Below are 14,233 nucleotides of genomic sequence, written 5' to 3'. Positions count from 1 at the left end.
CAGGAAATGGGTGTCATTCTCCCCAACACACTAAAGAGCCTCAGATTAAACCAAGCTCAGCTGGGAGTCATCCCTGACACCGTTACACCTGCCTCATCACCCCATCCAGGGTATGCTCTTGATCCAGAGATGAACCTACCCAAAGGTGTATAGTTTTAGGGCTCTCCTCAGGCGGGGAGCAAGGCAAGGGGCTCACCTCTACCTCCCGGCCAGGACCCCTAGTCTGACATCCGCCTCCTTGTGCCGGAGCTGAGACCCAGGGACAGGCAGCCCGCACTGCTCATAGTCTTGAGTGGGCAGGTGGGCAAAGGGAGCTCCCTGCCCTTTGTCCCAACACCATGAAAGTCCTGAACGTCGCAGCTGATGGGAGCTGCTTCTCTGAGCAACCGAACAGCCGTCTTCCTCTTTCCAGACCCGCAGCCCTGGCCCTGCTGTGGGCGGCGGAGCACCCCTCCCAGTTTGATTTCTATTTTTGAGAGGAGACAGCGGCTGGCGCTGGGCCGGTGGTGGCTGTGAATCCTTCGTGGAGAGAGCAGGGAGGCTGTGGAGCACCCCACCCCTCGGTGCCCCTCGAATGCGGGTGTTGAAGAGCACGTCCCCCTCCCCTCTGCTCTCTGCTGGCCTGCAGCACCCAGAACCCCACTGTCCCGCCTCACCCAGCCCTACCACACCCCGAAGCCAAAGCCCCAGAACGGCCCTCCATGGCTATCCTGTATGGTACCAAAGGAGGGAGGATCTTGGAGGAAGGAAAACCCGGGGTTTGGAGGGGGACCCCGAACCGTCTCCCTCTGCGCCCCTGCAGAATGCAGAGACCTCGGCACGGCTGGTCCTGCCGCGGTGCATCTGCGCCTTCTGCAGAAGGGACGGGCCGGTTTCAACCAGATGCAGCAGGGGACCCAGGCGTTAAGAACAGGCCCAAACTCTCTCCGCACCCCCGCCAGCTCCTGTCGTTTCCTGACTTCTGACTGGTGTGAGGTGGGATCTCATGGTGGGTTTGATTTGCGTTTCCCTGATGCCGAGCCTCACGTGGAGCATTTTCTCATGTGTCTGTGGGCCATTTGTATTTCTTTGGAGAAATGTCTGTTCATGTCTTCTGCCCAATTCCTTGACTGGATTATTTGTTCCTTAGGTGTTGAGTATGGTGTGAAATTTAAGAAACAGGATCATAGGGGCGCCTGGGTGGCTCAGTCGTTAAGCGTCTGCCTTCGGCTCAGGTCATGATCCCGGGGTCCTGGGATCGAGCCCCGCGTCGAGCTCCCTGCTCTGCGGGAAGCCCGCTTCTCCCTCTCCCGCTCCCCCTGCTTGTGTTCCCTCTCTCGCTGTGTCTCTCTCTGTCAAATAAATAAAATCTTAAAAAAAAAAAAAGAAAGGATCATAGAAGGGAGGCAAAAATAAGACGAGACGAAATCAGAGAGAGGGAGACAAATCATGAGAGACTCTTAACTGCAGGGAGCCAAACGGAGGGCTGCTGGAGGCTGCTGGAGGGGAGGGGTGGGGGGCAGGGTCACTGGGTGATGGGCATTAAGGACACATGATGGGATGCGCACCAGGTGTTGTACGTAAGTGATGAATCGCTGACTCTAGCTCTGAAACTAACAATACATAATATGTTAATTGGATTTAAATTTAAGTGCATAGTTAAAAGAAAAAAAAAAAAACAACCCAGCCCCAAACTTCAACCTCTGGGTGGACCTTGACCGAAGTGCTTTGTTGGAAATAAAAAGCCAAATGGAAAAAATAAATTAGGGTCTGGTTACTACTCTGGGTTGGAAGGAGAACTCGGGGGATGCCGTGTGCGGATGAAGGATCTGCTGCAGGGCAGTGGAGGCGCTCCGAAGGCCGCCGCCCCGGGAAACCAGCACGCCACGGAGGGTTCAGTGACCAGGGGAGACCGGAGCAGTAGGACGGGGAGGGCCAAGGACAGCTGGGGACCCAGCCTCCTTCCCAACAGTGTCAGAGCCTCAGTCATCAGGTCACTGGCTTCTAGAACACCAACTCCACGTGAAGGTGCGGGGTCAAAGGCTGTCGATAACCACTGGAAGGGAAGGGGGCACCCAAAGCTACCCGGTACCTGCAGGGAGCACAGGCAGAGCTCCTCCCCCAATCACCCCTGGAGCTCCCCCACCAAACTGCCACCCCTCCTGCCTGCCAGGACTAAAGCACGAGCCACAGGGAAGTTTAGAAACCATTCCTTTCTTTATTAAACATAGCTTGCAAGTGATAAATATTACAAAGTTTTTTCTTTTAATCCTTTCTCCAAAAATTAGCTTATTATTTGAATCTGTTACTGCTGAAATGCTCAGCAGCATCTGAAACAGATGGGAGTGTATTTGCCTTTTTGAAAACCAGTTTCTGTTGGTCTTAGTTTTTTCATTTTAATTTCCAAACACAATGCAGAAAATCAGAATGAGTTAAAAAAAAAAAAAAAGGAAACTTAGAGCCTGTGCAAAAGGGTCTTGCCCCCCCCACCCCCATTCAGAGAGGCCCATCCCGCCCCAGCCCCGCTCCCCGCCCCAGCCCTGCTCTGCCCCACCCTTCACCAGGCCTCAGCCACCTTCCCAGATTCTCTCCAGGCGTCCCCGGCCAGGAGCCTGGAGTGTGGGAGCCTCAGCCCAGGCTGTGGGGAGCCGCCTGCAAGGGCTCACGTGAGTTCTGAAGGAGACAAGAACTGGGGTGCATCTGAGCTCTGCTACGTTGTCATCAAGAAGATGGGCAAGTTCTGCACCCTGCAGCTCACAAAGGGTGTGCGTGACTAGACCACCAGCCCGGGCACCACTGCTCAAGCACCCCAAGGGCCCTGTGGCTGCTCGTGATGGGGTCGAGGGTCTGAGGGCAAAGCAGTCACAGGTCTCCTGATGTCTAGACATCACTCTGCTGCCTCTCCCAAAACCAAAGTATTGGCAGGGGCCTGGCAGCCCTCACGGGCATGGTCACACACTGCACCTCAACATGTAGGTGTCCTCCCTGCATCTTCAGCCCCACACCTTCCCCACCTCAAGCTGTTGTTTTGCAGGTGAGGAAGGAAGCATAAGGTAGAATTTTACACTTGGTGGCCAGGTGATCTCCCCTGTCACTTCACAAACAAGAAAACCGAGACCCGGAAAATGAACTCTACCAAAGGTCACAAAGCAAGTTAGTGGGAAAGCCCGGGGCCAGACCCCAGGTCTCCGGACGGTGCTGCCACCCCACCCCGTGTGCTGTGGCGCTTCACGCTCCACGGCCCAGACCAGGAACTCTAGCTTTCATGGTGACCCACCTCACCCCAATTTTTACGAAGCCGAAAACCGTGTGCAGATGTATGTGGCTCCGTACGTGAGGCTTTCTTAGGATGACTTGTTAAAATCCTATCACCCCTTGATAATCTACTCTCAAAGACCCATGGAACTAGGTTCTTTTTTGGGGGGGTGGGGTGGGGGAAATCCCTTGCATAAGAAAGCTTGACACTGAATTTTGTTATATAGGTATATTGTATATATGCTGATGCAATCAGAGGAAAAAAAACAGTGCAAATACAGTTACAATTCATAATAATACTTGGTTTCAATGCCCCCGGGAACTGCCCCATTCCTCGGCTACCTCCCGACCCCCCAGCACTTCCCCACAGTATCCACCTAATGCTGGGGTGTAGGGAGGGGGGCAGGTTAGGGTAGGGAGTGGGCTCTGCCAAGGCAGTGCTGGTGACCCGGAGGACTACTCCAGGGCGGGAGGCAAGGCACAAATTAGGGGTGGGTGGTGGGGGAGGTGGCATCTCTAAGGAGGGATGGGGCTGGAGCAGCCGCCAGTCTCAGTGTGCTGGGCCCGGCCCACTCCCCGCCCCACCCTCCACAGCCCTGCCTCCCTACCCCCGCCCCTTCCCCAGAAACCCTTTTGCACGGATCATACACAAACGGGCACATTACAAAATGACATAACACAGTTTCACAATATCCATGGCGAGGGCTTTTTTTTCTCTTTTTCAGGTTTTTTTTTTTTTTTCCTACACAATGTACAATTCCTTTTAAATGGATCAAGAAATAGCTTATATACACGAAATGAGTCCTTGTTATAACATCTCGGCAGCAAGTATCATAAGCTAATGAAGGTCTTGTTGGAGGGCAGGGGAGCCTAGGGCTGGGTGGGGTGGGGTGTGGAGGGTTAGGGGGAAGGAGTGCTTGGGGAAAGGGGCAAAAGTAAAATACCAAGAAGCATCTTTACAAAGCGGCTCTATAGCTAAGTCCTTTTAAAGGGGAAAGGAAAGGTAACCAAAGCAGGAAAACATTTATCTTTGTGTCTTAAAAAAAAAATTGTCTACCATACATACATCCAAAAATGTGGAAAAATACTTATTCCAGGGATGGAGAAAGTCCAGATGCTGTGGTCAAATGACAAAAATAGAAAATGAAAATTAAAAATTAAAAAAAAAATTGACAAATGAGGACCTCTGTCCCTCAGCTTTACCCAAGCTTTCCTGCTCATCTACTCATTTGGGGCGTCTAGGGAGTAAGCCACTGTCCATAAACCACGACCTGGAGAGCCTCTGGATACGGAGGAAGCCAGGAAGAACCAGGGGGTCCTCACTCTAATCACCCCCTGAGCTTCAGAGCCCTGGGGGGGAGGATAACTCTGAACAGAGCGTTTTCCTCCCATCTTTAGGCATGAGGTTTAGTGTCTGTGGGCCCAGCCGGGGGATGGAGAGCAACAAGAGACTCGGAGGGACACAAGGTGATCAGTGATGAAAAACTAGAGAAATAAGGAAGACAGAAGGATGGGGGTGGGGAGCGAGGGAGGAGGTGGAAGGCTAATACTTCACCATGATTAAGGAAAACTCACCCCCATCACGAATCCCAGGGAAGGGTATGAAAATGGGGAGGAGGGGTAAGAAATCAAACCTCAGCGATTGAGCAAAGGGTCACGGAGCTATACTAGTCAATAAGCAGCCTCTGTGCAACGGAGCCTGAGGGGACAGAAGCAGGGAAGGCTCTCCCTGCCCTCCACCCACCCGTTACCTCAGCACCCCGGCAGGCACTCGGCTGGGCAATCCTTCCCCACTACTCCCCTCCTGTCTACACACCCTACTTCCAAACCCCATTCAAAGGTGGCCTGGCTCCCAGGGAGGAGGCTCAGCTCAGGGCAGGGATGGCCCCCAACCAGACGGTATTGCACATTCTCTGTTCCTTACTTTTAATCTCAAGTGACAGGCTTGGGCGCCTGGTACCTCCGAGCTGGGGGAGGGGAGACATAACAGAAATGGCACTTCATCGTGGTGGGCGGGGTGGAAGAGGCTAGACAGACCTGCCACAAGGCAAGATGACTTGGGCGGGGGGGAGGGGGGAGCTTCCAAATTCGTGGAAGAGAGAAAAGCAAAACCAAACGATTTATCCAGTGCTTTCAAAGCACAGAGGGTAAAGAAAAGATGTAAGAATATATCTTTATATATATATATATAATTTTAAAATAATCCCAGACCCAGTTTCATAACCCCCTCCCTCTCCCACCACTTACAGTCAGGGGTACCATATTCCCCCTGAAAAATACTCCGAACAGCCCCATCATCATCTGTTACTAGCATCTAGCTTCAGATCACTTCACCACTGGGGGAGCCCAGACACAGGCTGCATCTCTGCTCCTTTATTAAGTGCTCAATGAATTTGGGGGAAGGGAGGAAAGAAAAAACCCAGGGAGGCCCGTAGGGCCAGTATAGTAACCCGCAGTGGCTCTGGGGTATGGGAGAGGGGGGTACTGAGCCTGATCCCAACTCCTTCTCCACCCCCCCAACCCCCAAACTTTATGAGGAAGGTGTGCAGTTTGTGTGTGTGTGTGTGTGTGTGTGTGTGTGTGTGTGTGTGTGTTAATTTTAAAAGTGCCTTCTTACTTTAAAAAATTATTTAATTTCTTAACATAAAAGTGGGGGAATTTTTCCAGGTGGCTTTCAAGGGCAAACTCGTCTTCACACCTCTCTGCTCCAAGTAACCCTTCCCCCCTTCCCCACACTCTGGCAGCTTCTAGAGCGGCACAGGCAGGTGAGTGAACATTACAGGAGAGCAGAAACCCCCACCTTGAAGGGGCTTCCCTTACCTCAAACCAGCCTGGTCCCTGCCCCCCGCCCCCAGGGTGTGGGCAGATGGGATGCTAACCTCCCCTGACCCCAGAACAGCAACATTGCACAATTCAGTTCATTCTCTACATTAGTAGCTCTTAAGAAAAAGCTGAAAACAACACAAAAGGAAAATTAATAGAGTTCTGGGGGGGGGGGGGGCGACAACAGCTACTTTGCACAGAGGTGCAGAGCTGGTTTTAACGAGAGGTGTCTGGTTCTGGGCAGCTGGTACTGCACTTAGTGCCGGACTCCGAGCTGGTCAGGCCTCCCTGCCCTCCCCTCCTGGCACCTGGCACCCAGGGTGGAGGGAAGGACAGATGGGGTCTCACCTGCTGGGAGACAAAGCCCTTCGTCTCCCCACCCCCACCCCCAGTCTATCTCTTCCCTCCTCTGTCTCACTTCTAGGACACCAGCTAACTCAGTTACAACGGGGCTGCGCTTCCCTCTTGCCAGGAGCAGATTAGGATTAAAAAGGCAGGGGGGAGGGGCAGAATTTTACAAAGCAAGTAAGATGAAATGATTTTGGGCTAGTTGACCTGGAAGAGACTTCCATCTCCACTGGGACCAGGAGAGCATCCAGGAGGCCAAGACCAGCCTCCGTTCCTCTTGGCTTGTCCTCATATGTCCCTGCCCCCTTCTCTGTGGATTAAAGCTTCTCCCTCCAGGATCTTTCCCCTCATTCTCAGAGCCCAACTTCAGTATGAACACTGCCTCCCAGACTGTCCAGACCAGAAACACCCAGGGCTGACGTCCTCTGTTTGATGCCAACACCCCACCCCAGGTTAAGTGCATTAAAAATTTCTGCCCCCAACACTCCCAGTCACGTCCCATTGGGGAACCCCCTGCAATGCTCCTGTCATTTATCTGAACGTCATCTGTGTTAAAAAAAAAAAAAAAAAAAAGGCAAAAGAAAAGAGAAAAAGAAAAATACTGAGGGAAAATAAAAAGGTTTAACCGTCCACTGAACAAAGGGAGGACACACAACATCGTTAAAAATGACAATAATTATAGCATAAAAACTTTAGAAACACGCGTCAGAGGGCTTAGATGTCTCCCCAGGACCTCACTCTGACCTCTACCAGAGGCGAAGAGCACCTCACTGTGAGCGGAAGCTGGAGAGAAGACAAGAGCAGCAGGATCGCAGCAGTGGGAGGAAGGGGCGGTGGGGCAGGCGCGCGTTTTCCTGTCGGTTTCTAGGGTCGTCTTCTGTTTCGGTTTTGTTTTCCGTGTATGGTAGGCACCAGCACAGGCACTGCATGCGACGGACGTTCGGGGCGACGGGAGGGGGCAGAGGGTTCGAGGCTGGGCAGCACGAGGGGCGGGCGTTATTTCTGCCCGCTGATGGACTGCGCTATAGACCGGGGAGGGATCATGTCTAAAAGGTACTCCCGCTGTCGGTCTGCCAAACTGGGAGCTTTGTGTCCTCCAATGCCGGTGTTCAAGTACGCGATGTTGACACCTGGACCCAGGAGACAAAAGCGGGGAGGGGGGGCGGGGAGGGGCAGGCATTAGAAGAGGTGGTGGAACCTTCTGGACCGCGCCAGCTGGGGGCGCAGAGCTGGAGCTGGGGAGGAAGCTGCAGAAGCTGTCTGCACCTGTGCAGACTCAGTGAAGCTTTATGTCAGCGGCCAACGGCCCCTCTGCACCCCAGCTTTAGGGAGCAAGGTCTTCCTGACACTTCGGTCCTACCAGGAATATAATAAGCACGGTCTTGAAGAGGTGGGAGAGTCAGAAAACAGTGGTGAGGGCGCCTGGGTGGCTCAGCTGGTTAAGCGACTGCCTTCGGCTCGGGTCATGATCCTGGAGTCCCGGGATCGAGTCCCGCGTCGGGCTCCCTGCTCGGCGGGGAGTCTGCTTCTCCCTCTGACCCTCCCCCCTCTCATGTGCTCTCTCTCATTCTCTCTCTCTCCAATAAATAAATAAAATCTTTTAAAAAAAAGGTTCTCTATACCTTTCCCTCTGCCCCTTCCCCTACCCTCAAATAAATAAATAAATAAATAAAATATCTCAATTTCTGAAGTGGCCAATGGAAATATATTTAAAAAAAGAAAAGGAAAGTGGTGAGAGGGCATTAACCAAAGCAAAGAGGTGCACTCGCGGAATCTGCTCTGGGTCTGGGGCTGCCGACTGTGAAGCAGCATCCCTCCATCACTCAAACAGCACCCTGCTCTTCTCCCCAAGAGATCAGCAACCACACGCCCAACAGGGCGTACGAGACAGCGAACCGGGAAGGGCAGGGACTGGGCCGTTTTCACTACCAAAACCCCAGTGTGCTGTGTCTTGAATGTTATTATGAATTTAGCCAACACTTGCCAAATAACAGAGTGAAGGGAGGGGGCCTAAAGAGAGAGCAGAAACAGAAGCGGCAGCTGTCCGCCCAGGGAGCCGGTCCCAGCAGCACTTCTTACCTGGCATCCCGAGGAGGCCACCGGGCACAGAGAGCTGGGGCGCCTGCGCAAAGTTGGAAAGCATGGAACGGGCAGAGGTGGGTATGCCACGCTGCAGGCTGCTCTGGGGCTGTGGAGCCTGCAACGGTGAGCAGACGGTGGATCACAATGCAGCCGCCGCCGAAGGGACAAGGGGGAGGGAAGGGTATGGGAGCCCGGAAGAGCAGAATGACTTCCCACCGAAAAAGGACAAGATGGGACCAACAGCTGATGAGCCCTCCCAGAGAACCTCACCTGCCGAAGCGTATGATGTCTCATTATGGTGTCTTGTTTACTGACACTGGACACGGCTGGAGCCGCAGTGGGGGAGAGGGCTGCCTGCTGCTGGAGTCGCTGTTCAATTTCCTGTCGGGAGTCATCAGGTCAACTTGGCGGGACAGTACTCCATTTCCTACCCAGAAAACCTAGAGGTCTTCTTATCTCTAACACTGCCAGCGAGTAGGAGGGATACGGAAAAGGCAAGAGTTGGGTGGGGTAGGTGCGCTAAGATCTCTGGGCACAAGCAGCCAACACTGCTTCGCTGATCTGGGGATCCGTCTGTCCAGGAAAGCTGGTGCTCAGACTCGAGCAGGAGAGGCCTGGGTGGTGGCAACCGGCTGACTGGAGTGATGAACGCCGACATAAGTTTACTGAGGTTTTAGTTTTGACTCTTGTCTACCCATTTTCCAGAAGATACGTGATGCTACCCAAAGGGGTCTGATGAGTGGTGGGGTGGAGACGGGATAGAGGAGAAGGGTCCAAGCCTCCCAACACACCCTCCCCTCTCCCGGGTGTCCTGACTCCGCTAACCCCACAGGGCAGGTCCACTCGTTCCTCTCCCCCAGGCCATGTCACAGTTCTCTCTCTCCACTGTCATTTCCTTGCCAAACATGGACTAGAGAGACTCTGTCTCTCCAAGAGCTTCGGGTATAAACCCCTCCCACCACAATCCATTTGTTTGAGGAGGAAATGAAGTTGAGTGAATGGAGGGACTTCTCTGGTGCCACTAGGGATGGAAAGCCACATCTGAGCCTTCTGTCCCTCCCCACCCCAGACCACTCTGTCATTGTGCTCTTGCCCAACCATGGACAGTCAAATGGAAATGGGAAGCAAACAAACAGGGAACCCGGGCCTTGAGGTACCAGGAGCCGAGGTCGTCGGGGACCCGCGGGGATCACACAGACGACTCCACTAAAACTAGAAAGAACTACCTTTTGGGAAAAGCCAACCGGAGCAGGTGGCTGGTGAGAAGTCAGAATTCTTACCTGTTCCTGCTGTAGGGCTTTAACAAAAGCATTTTTCAGCCGGTTGGTGTGTTCAGCCTTTAGAGCCTTCTTCTGGTTGGAGGTCATACATTGCTCGCACAGAATCTTGCCATTCTTCTCCTGCTTCCAGTGGGGCGTGAAATCTGTGCGGCACTGGGCACAGACAAAGGGTTCAACCCGCAGGAGTGAGGCACAGCTCTTGCCTAGATGCCAACAAAAAGAATCATCAGGGCTTTCACACTCCCCACCTCCTGTTTCTTCATCAAATCAATTTTTCAGAAGATTATTCTGCTGAAGTAAGAAGGAGACTCTACAATTTAGAAAATACTTTTATTTCATTCAATTGTAACAACGTCACCTTAGGAAACTCAGAGCACAGCACCCCGTTCACAGACGAGGAAGCCAAGTCTGAGAAGCGTGGCTGCTCATGACAAAGCTGGCCCAAGAACCCATGCTCCCTGACTTCCTCGTCCGCCAGTGAGACAGAAACCTGCTTCATTCAGAGGACACTGGATCCATCCAACTCCACCAACACTTTTGCTTCATAGCATCTTTTTACGTCAGACTGCACTGATCCCCGGCCCAGACATTCACAATTTTTAGCTATCAATGTCTGAATCACTCACTTTGTGATCTGTTTAGAGTCAATACTTTCAGGCACCTTCTTCTACTGTCAGGTGTCCCCCTAAGTCCCCATGTTTGGAAATTCAGGCTTAGCAACTTCTGTTAGTGTTAATACTTCACAGTTTGGTTCAGGGCTGCTTCACAGCTTTCATGTGGTCAGAGTTATCTCCTTCAGTAAGTCTACTTTCTCAACTCTAAGGACTCAAACGGCAGGGACTGAACATGATAATGTAGCACAATGCCACACAAACACGGACATCAACAGTAAGTGTTCTACTCAACAAATTATGCATACATCATGCTAGGCACCGTTGAAAAGAACTAAACAATATACTGCAAAAACTATACAAGATACACAAAATACAGTAAAAATATGAAGCCTAAGCTATATAGACACACAAAAAGCATTTCTGCTATGTTGCTCCCGAACAGCCTCTGAATAACGAATGACAGGTGGTTTGGCAAGAGTAAGGAGAGGTCACTTGTCAATCAGGCTTGGCAGCCTCTTGCTCAGATAAAAGACTGACCAGAGGAAGTAGCCTCACCTTGGCTGTCGATGACACTCTGTACAACTTCTTCCAAGCCCACCATGTAGATGAACTCGCTATTGGCTGCACTAGGCAGGAAGTGAAGCAAGGGAGCGGGAGGTTTAGGGGGTGGAATCTCCAGGAGTGTCTTTTCCAGCTGTTTGCGAAGAGCCAATTTGGCTGCAGCCTGGGAGTTGGCAGCATCAGTCATGGCGCTGGGGCTAGGAAGTGGTGAGGACACTCTGTTCACGGTCCCTGGCTGGATGTGGGAGGCAAGGTTCATATAGATGGCAGAGGATGCTGTGCGCTGGCAGGGAACAGAAGAACTCGACTGCTGGAATGCAGGGAGCACAGGGGTCAGTGACGGGATGTGGGAGCAAGGACCAAGTCTTGCTTTCATGGCAGAAAACATTACCTGAGCCTCGTCTGGACTGCTTAGCTCTCCCAAAACTCAGGAAAAGATAGGAGGTGTCCAACCTCAATGAAAAAGATCTCCAGCACACAGGAAAGGAGAATGATAGTGGCTAGGACTGACAACTGCTGAGAGCTGAAAACAAGGGGATGCTCTCTGTCCTTTGTCCTTATGCTGCTTCTTCCCCAGGCCCCTGCTTTCTTCCAGGCAGGTGTCAGGCTCACCGCTGCTCTGCTGTACAGCCTCCCTTTGTCCACTCCTGTCCTCAGGGAACTCCCCTGTGCTACCACTTTCAGGACTGCTGTCAATTCAAGCTCCACCAAAACTACCCTGGGTTGTCCTACAGCTTCTCTATGTCCAAACCCCTAAATACTATGGTCCTTTCAACAGGGAATGCAATAAAAGACTTCTCCGTTTCCACATGAGGGCTCTCTTACCGGTTGGTAGTTGATGGCAGGATTCATGTTGGGTGTTGTGGTGCGTACAAGGCCTGGCTTGGGTGGGCCCCGCTGACCCTGTAGCTGGGCTGGGTTTGGTGCAATAACACGTTGAGACATCAACATATGTGGGAGGGTGGTAGTGGTCGCTGAACGGATGACACTGTGACCCTGAAGGGGGAGAAGAGGAAAAGAAGTAGTCATAGCTGGTAAAATGCCAATGAGGTTAACACTGTCTGTAACACATAGCTGAGTGGAAACACAGAGTGGGTAATTTTGTCTAACGATCTACGGAATAAATGTACCATCAATGTAAATCCTGATTAGTGGTAGGAATTCCCTGGTTTTACTTGGTATAAGCTATCTAACCCTAGATGGAAATGGGCTAAGCTAGAAACATCCAGATAAGAAAAACCACAATGGGAAGATAAGGATTATTCACCCTACTATGCCACCTAGTACCACATACCAAGTCATGCCAGGAGGGACCCAGGACTGAGTAACAGCATCCCTACTATGGCCAGGTTCTTCTAGAATTGTCACAAAAGTCCCAAACCAGAGATGGGATAGACAGGGCTCTCCGACACAAAGACCCCAAGGTGGGTCACATACCTGTAATGTTCTCAGACTCTGTGGTTCAACCCCTTGGGCCCCAGGCCGGGAGGGAAGCTTGGATAGGCCCTGCTGTCCCCCATGGGCAGGAGACGGCTGAACGATGGATGCTGCATTCTGCACAACTGGGGTCTGAGAGAGAGAAAAGACAATGAAACAGAGGCAGAAATCTGGAACACTCCCAGACTTTTAAAGTTCCTTGTTGGAATAAAGCTTCCGTTGACCAGAGGAAAAATGACAAAAATGGAATCAAGGCTTTCTTGATTAAAGCCTAAGATTTAAAAAAAAAAAAAAAAAAAAGTCACTATTCTTAGAAACTAAAAACCATGGAACCAGAGAAGAATGGGCCACCCAACCGAACCTACCTGGGGGAGTCCATTCTCAAACCCAGACCCGTATTACTAGGGCGTAATACCTTCTGGACCACGTTCTCTTTCTGTAGCTGGCTCTGCCTCAGTTTCTTTAACAGCACCAGCCGGGCTTCCTCCAATCGCAGCTCATCCCTCAGCTGCTTGATGAGCTGCTGCCGTTCCTCCACACCTTTCCCCTAAGGAGACAGGAGGGCTAGCTATGGGAGCAGGCACCCAGACAAAAAGTCCCTTCCTGCAAGATGATCTCTTCTTCTCGGTCTGAAATCATCTTCCACACCAAGCAGAAGCAGCACTGGGACTGGTATTTTTGTGTCCCTGGATTCCAGCACAGTGCTTGGTATTCAGCAGGTGCTCAAAAAATGCTTACAGAATGAAAGGAGAGACCACATATAAATCATAATCAACCAGATTTCTGGCAAAACAGAAGAATGGCCACAGGGAAACACTGCTTTCCTTTTTTTAAAAAAAGATTTTATTTATTTATTTGACAGAGAGAGACACAGCGAGAGAGGGAACACAAGCAGGGGGCGTGGGAGAGGGAGAAGCAGGCTTCCCGCTGAGCAGGGAGCCCGATGCGGGACTTGATCCCAGGACCCTGGGACCATGACCTCAGCCGAAGGCAGAAGCTTTAAGGACTGAGCCACCCAGGTACCCGACACCGCTTTCCTTTAAAATAATGTTTCTGGATCTTCTTAAGCCAAGTTTCTTCTAGATATACATAAAAACTGAGGAATCCCTTCATATTATGAGAACCAGGATAGAGTGGTTCCAGCCAAGAGTTTATGTGACTTATGAAGTTTTGTTTTCGTATTTTCCAAAGATAAGTTATACTGAATAAGCTTTGTCCAACTATCCTCTTCACTCCGTTCTAATTCCCTGTAAAAGGGCATGCCCTTGGGGTGCCTGGCTGGCTCAGTAGGTAGGTGGAACATGAAACTCTTGATCTTGGGCGTTGTAGGTTCGAGCCCCATGTTGGGTGTACAGGTTACTTAAAAATAAAATCTTTAGGGGCAGGGCGCCTGGGTGGCTCAGTTGGTTAGGCATCTGTCTTCGGCTCGGGTCATGATCCCAGAGTCCTGGGATCAAGCCCCACATCAGGCTCCTTGCTCGGCAGGGAGCCTGCTTCTCCCTCTCCTCTGCCTGTCGCTTCCTCTGCTTGTGCTTTCTCTCTGCCAAATAAATAAATAAAATCTTAAAAACAATCTTTAGGGGCATCTGGGTGGCTCAGTTGGTTGAGTACCCGACTCTTGATCTCAGCTCAGGTCATGACCTCAGGGTCGTGAGATCGAGCCCCATGTTGGGCTCTGCACTCAGTGGGGAATCTGCCTGAGATTCCCTCTCTCCCTCTGCCCCTTCTCCCGCTTGTGCTCTAATAAAAATAAATAAATCTTTGAAAAATAAAACAAATTAAAAAATTAAAGGGCATGCCCTTGAGGTTGAGAATCACTTATAAAAAGTTTCATCAATGGGTAATTACTTAGAT

General features: G+C 51.4%; 1 protein-coding gene and 1 long non-coding RNA gene across 5 annotated transcripts in view; one reads left to right on the top strand and one right to left on the bottom strand.

The window, feature by feature from the left end:
- LOC141371754 (uncharacterized) lies at window positions 1-1,326 on the top strand. Its single transcript, XR_012376962.1, has 3 exons — window positions 1-110; window positions 803-988; window positions 1,130-1,326. It is a non-coding gene; the product is annotated as an uncharacterized lncRNA (long non-coding RNA).
- A 2,122-nt stretch (window positions 1,327-3,448) lies between these two features.
- The window catches only part of GATAD2B (GATA zinc finger domain containing 2B), a 92,544-nt gene continuing 81,759 nt past the window's right edge, over window positions 3,449-14,233 (bottom strand). For all 4 annotated transcript variants that reach the window (XM_025858750.2, XM_025858748.2, XM_073888699.1 and 1 more), the window contains 8 exons: window positions 12,795-12,926; window positions 12,380-12,511; window positions 11,768-11,938; window positions 10,937-11,252; window positions 9,768-9,970; window positions 8,758-8,868; window positions 8,485-8,602; window positions 3,449-7,535 (listed from right to left, as the gene is read on the bottom strand). In XM_025858750.2, the coding sequence (XP_025714535.1) occupies window positions 7,402-7,535; window positions 8,485-8,602; window positions 8,758-8,868; window positions 9,768-9,970; window positions 10,937-11,252; window positions 11,768-11,938; window positions 12,380-12,511; window positions 12,795-12,926 (1,317 nt within the window). In that variant the 3' untranslated portion in view covers window positions 3,449-7,401. The remainder of the gene's footprint in view (window positions 7,536-8,484; window positions 8,603-8,757; window positions 8,869-9,767; window positions 9,971-10,936; window positions 11,253-11,767; window positions 11,939-12,379; window positions 12,512-12,794; window positions 12,927-14,233) is intronic.

Source organism: Callorhinus ursinus, unplaced genomic scaffold (genome assembly GCF_003265705.2).
Source record: "Callorhinus ursinus isolate GAN/ISIS: 27379988/994484 unplaced genomic scaffold, GSC_fseal_2.0 scaffold92, whole genome shotgun sequence".
In the NCBI taxonomy this organism is placed as follows: Eukaryota; Metazoa; Chordata; class Mammalia; order Carnivora; family Otariidae; genus Callorhinus; species Callorhinus ursinus.
This window is presented reverse-complemented; position numbering and strand designations above follow the sequence as displayed.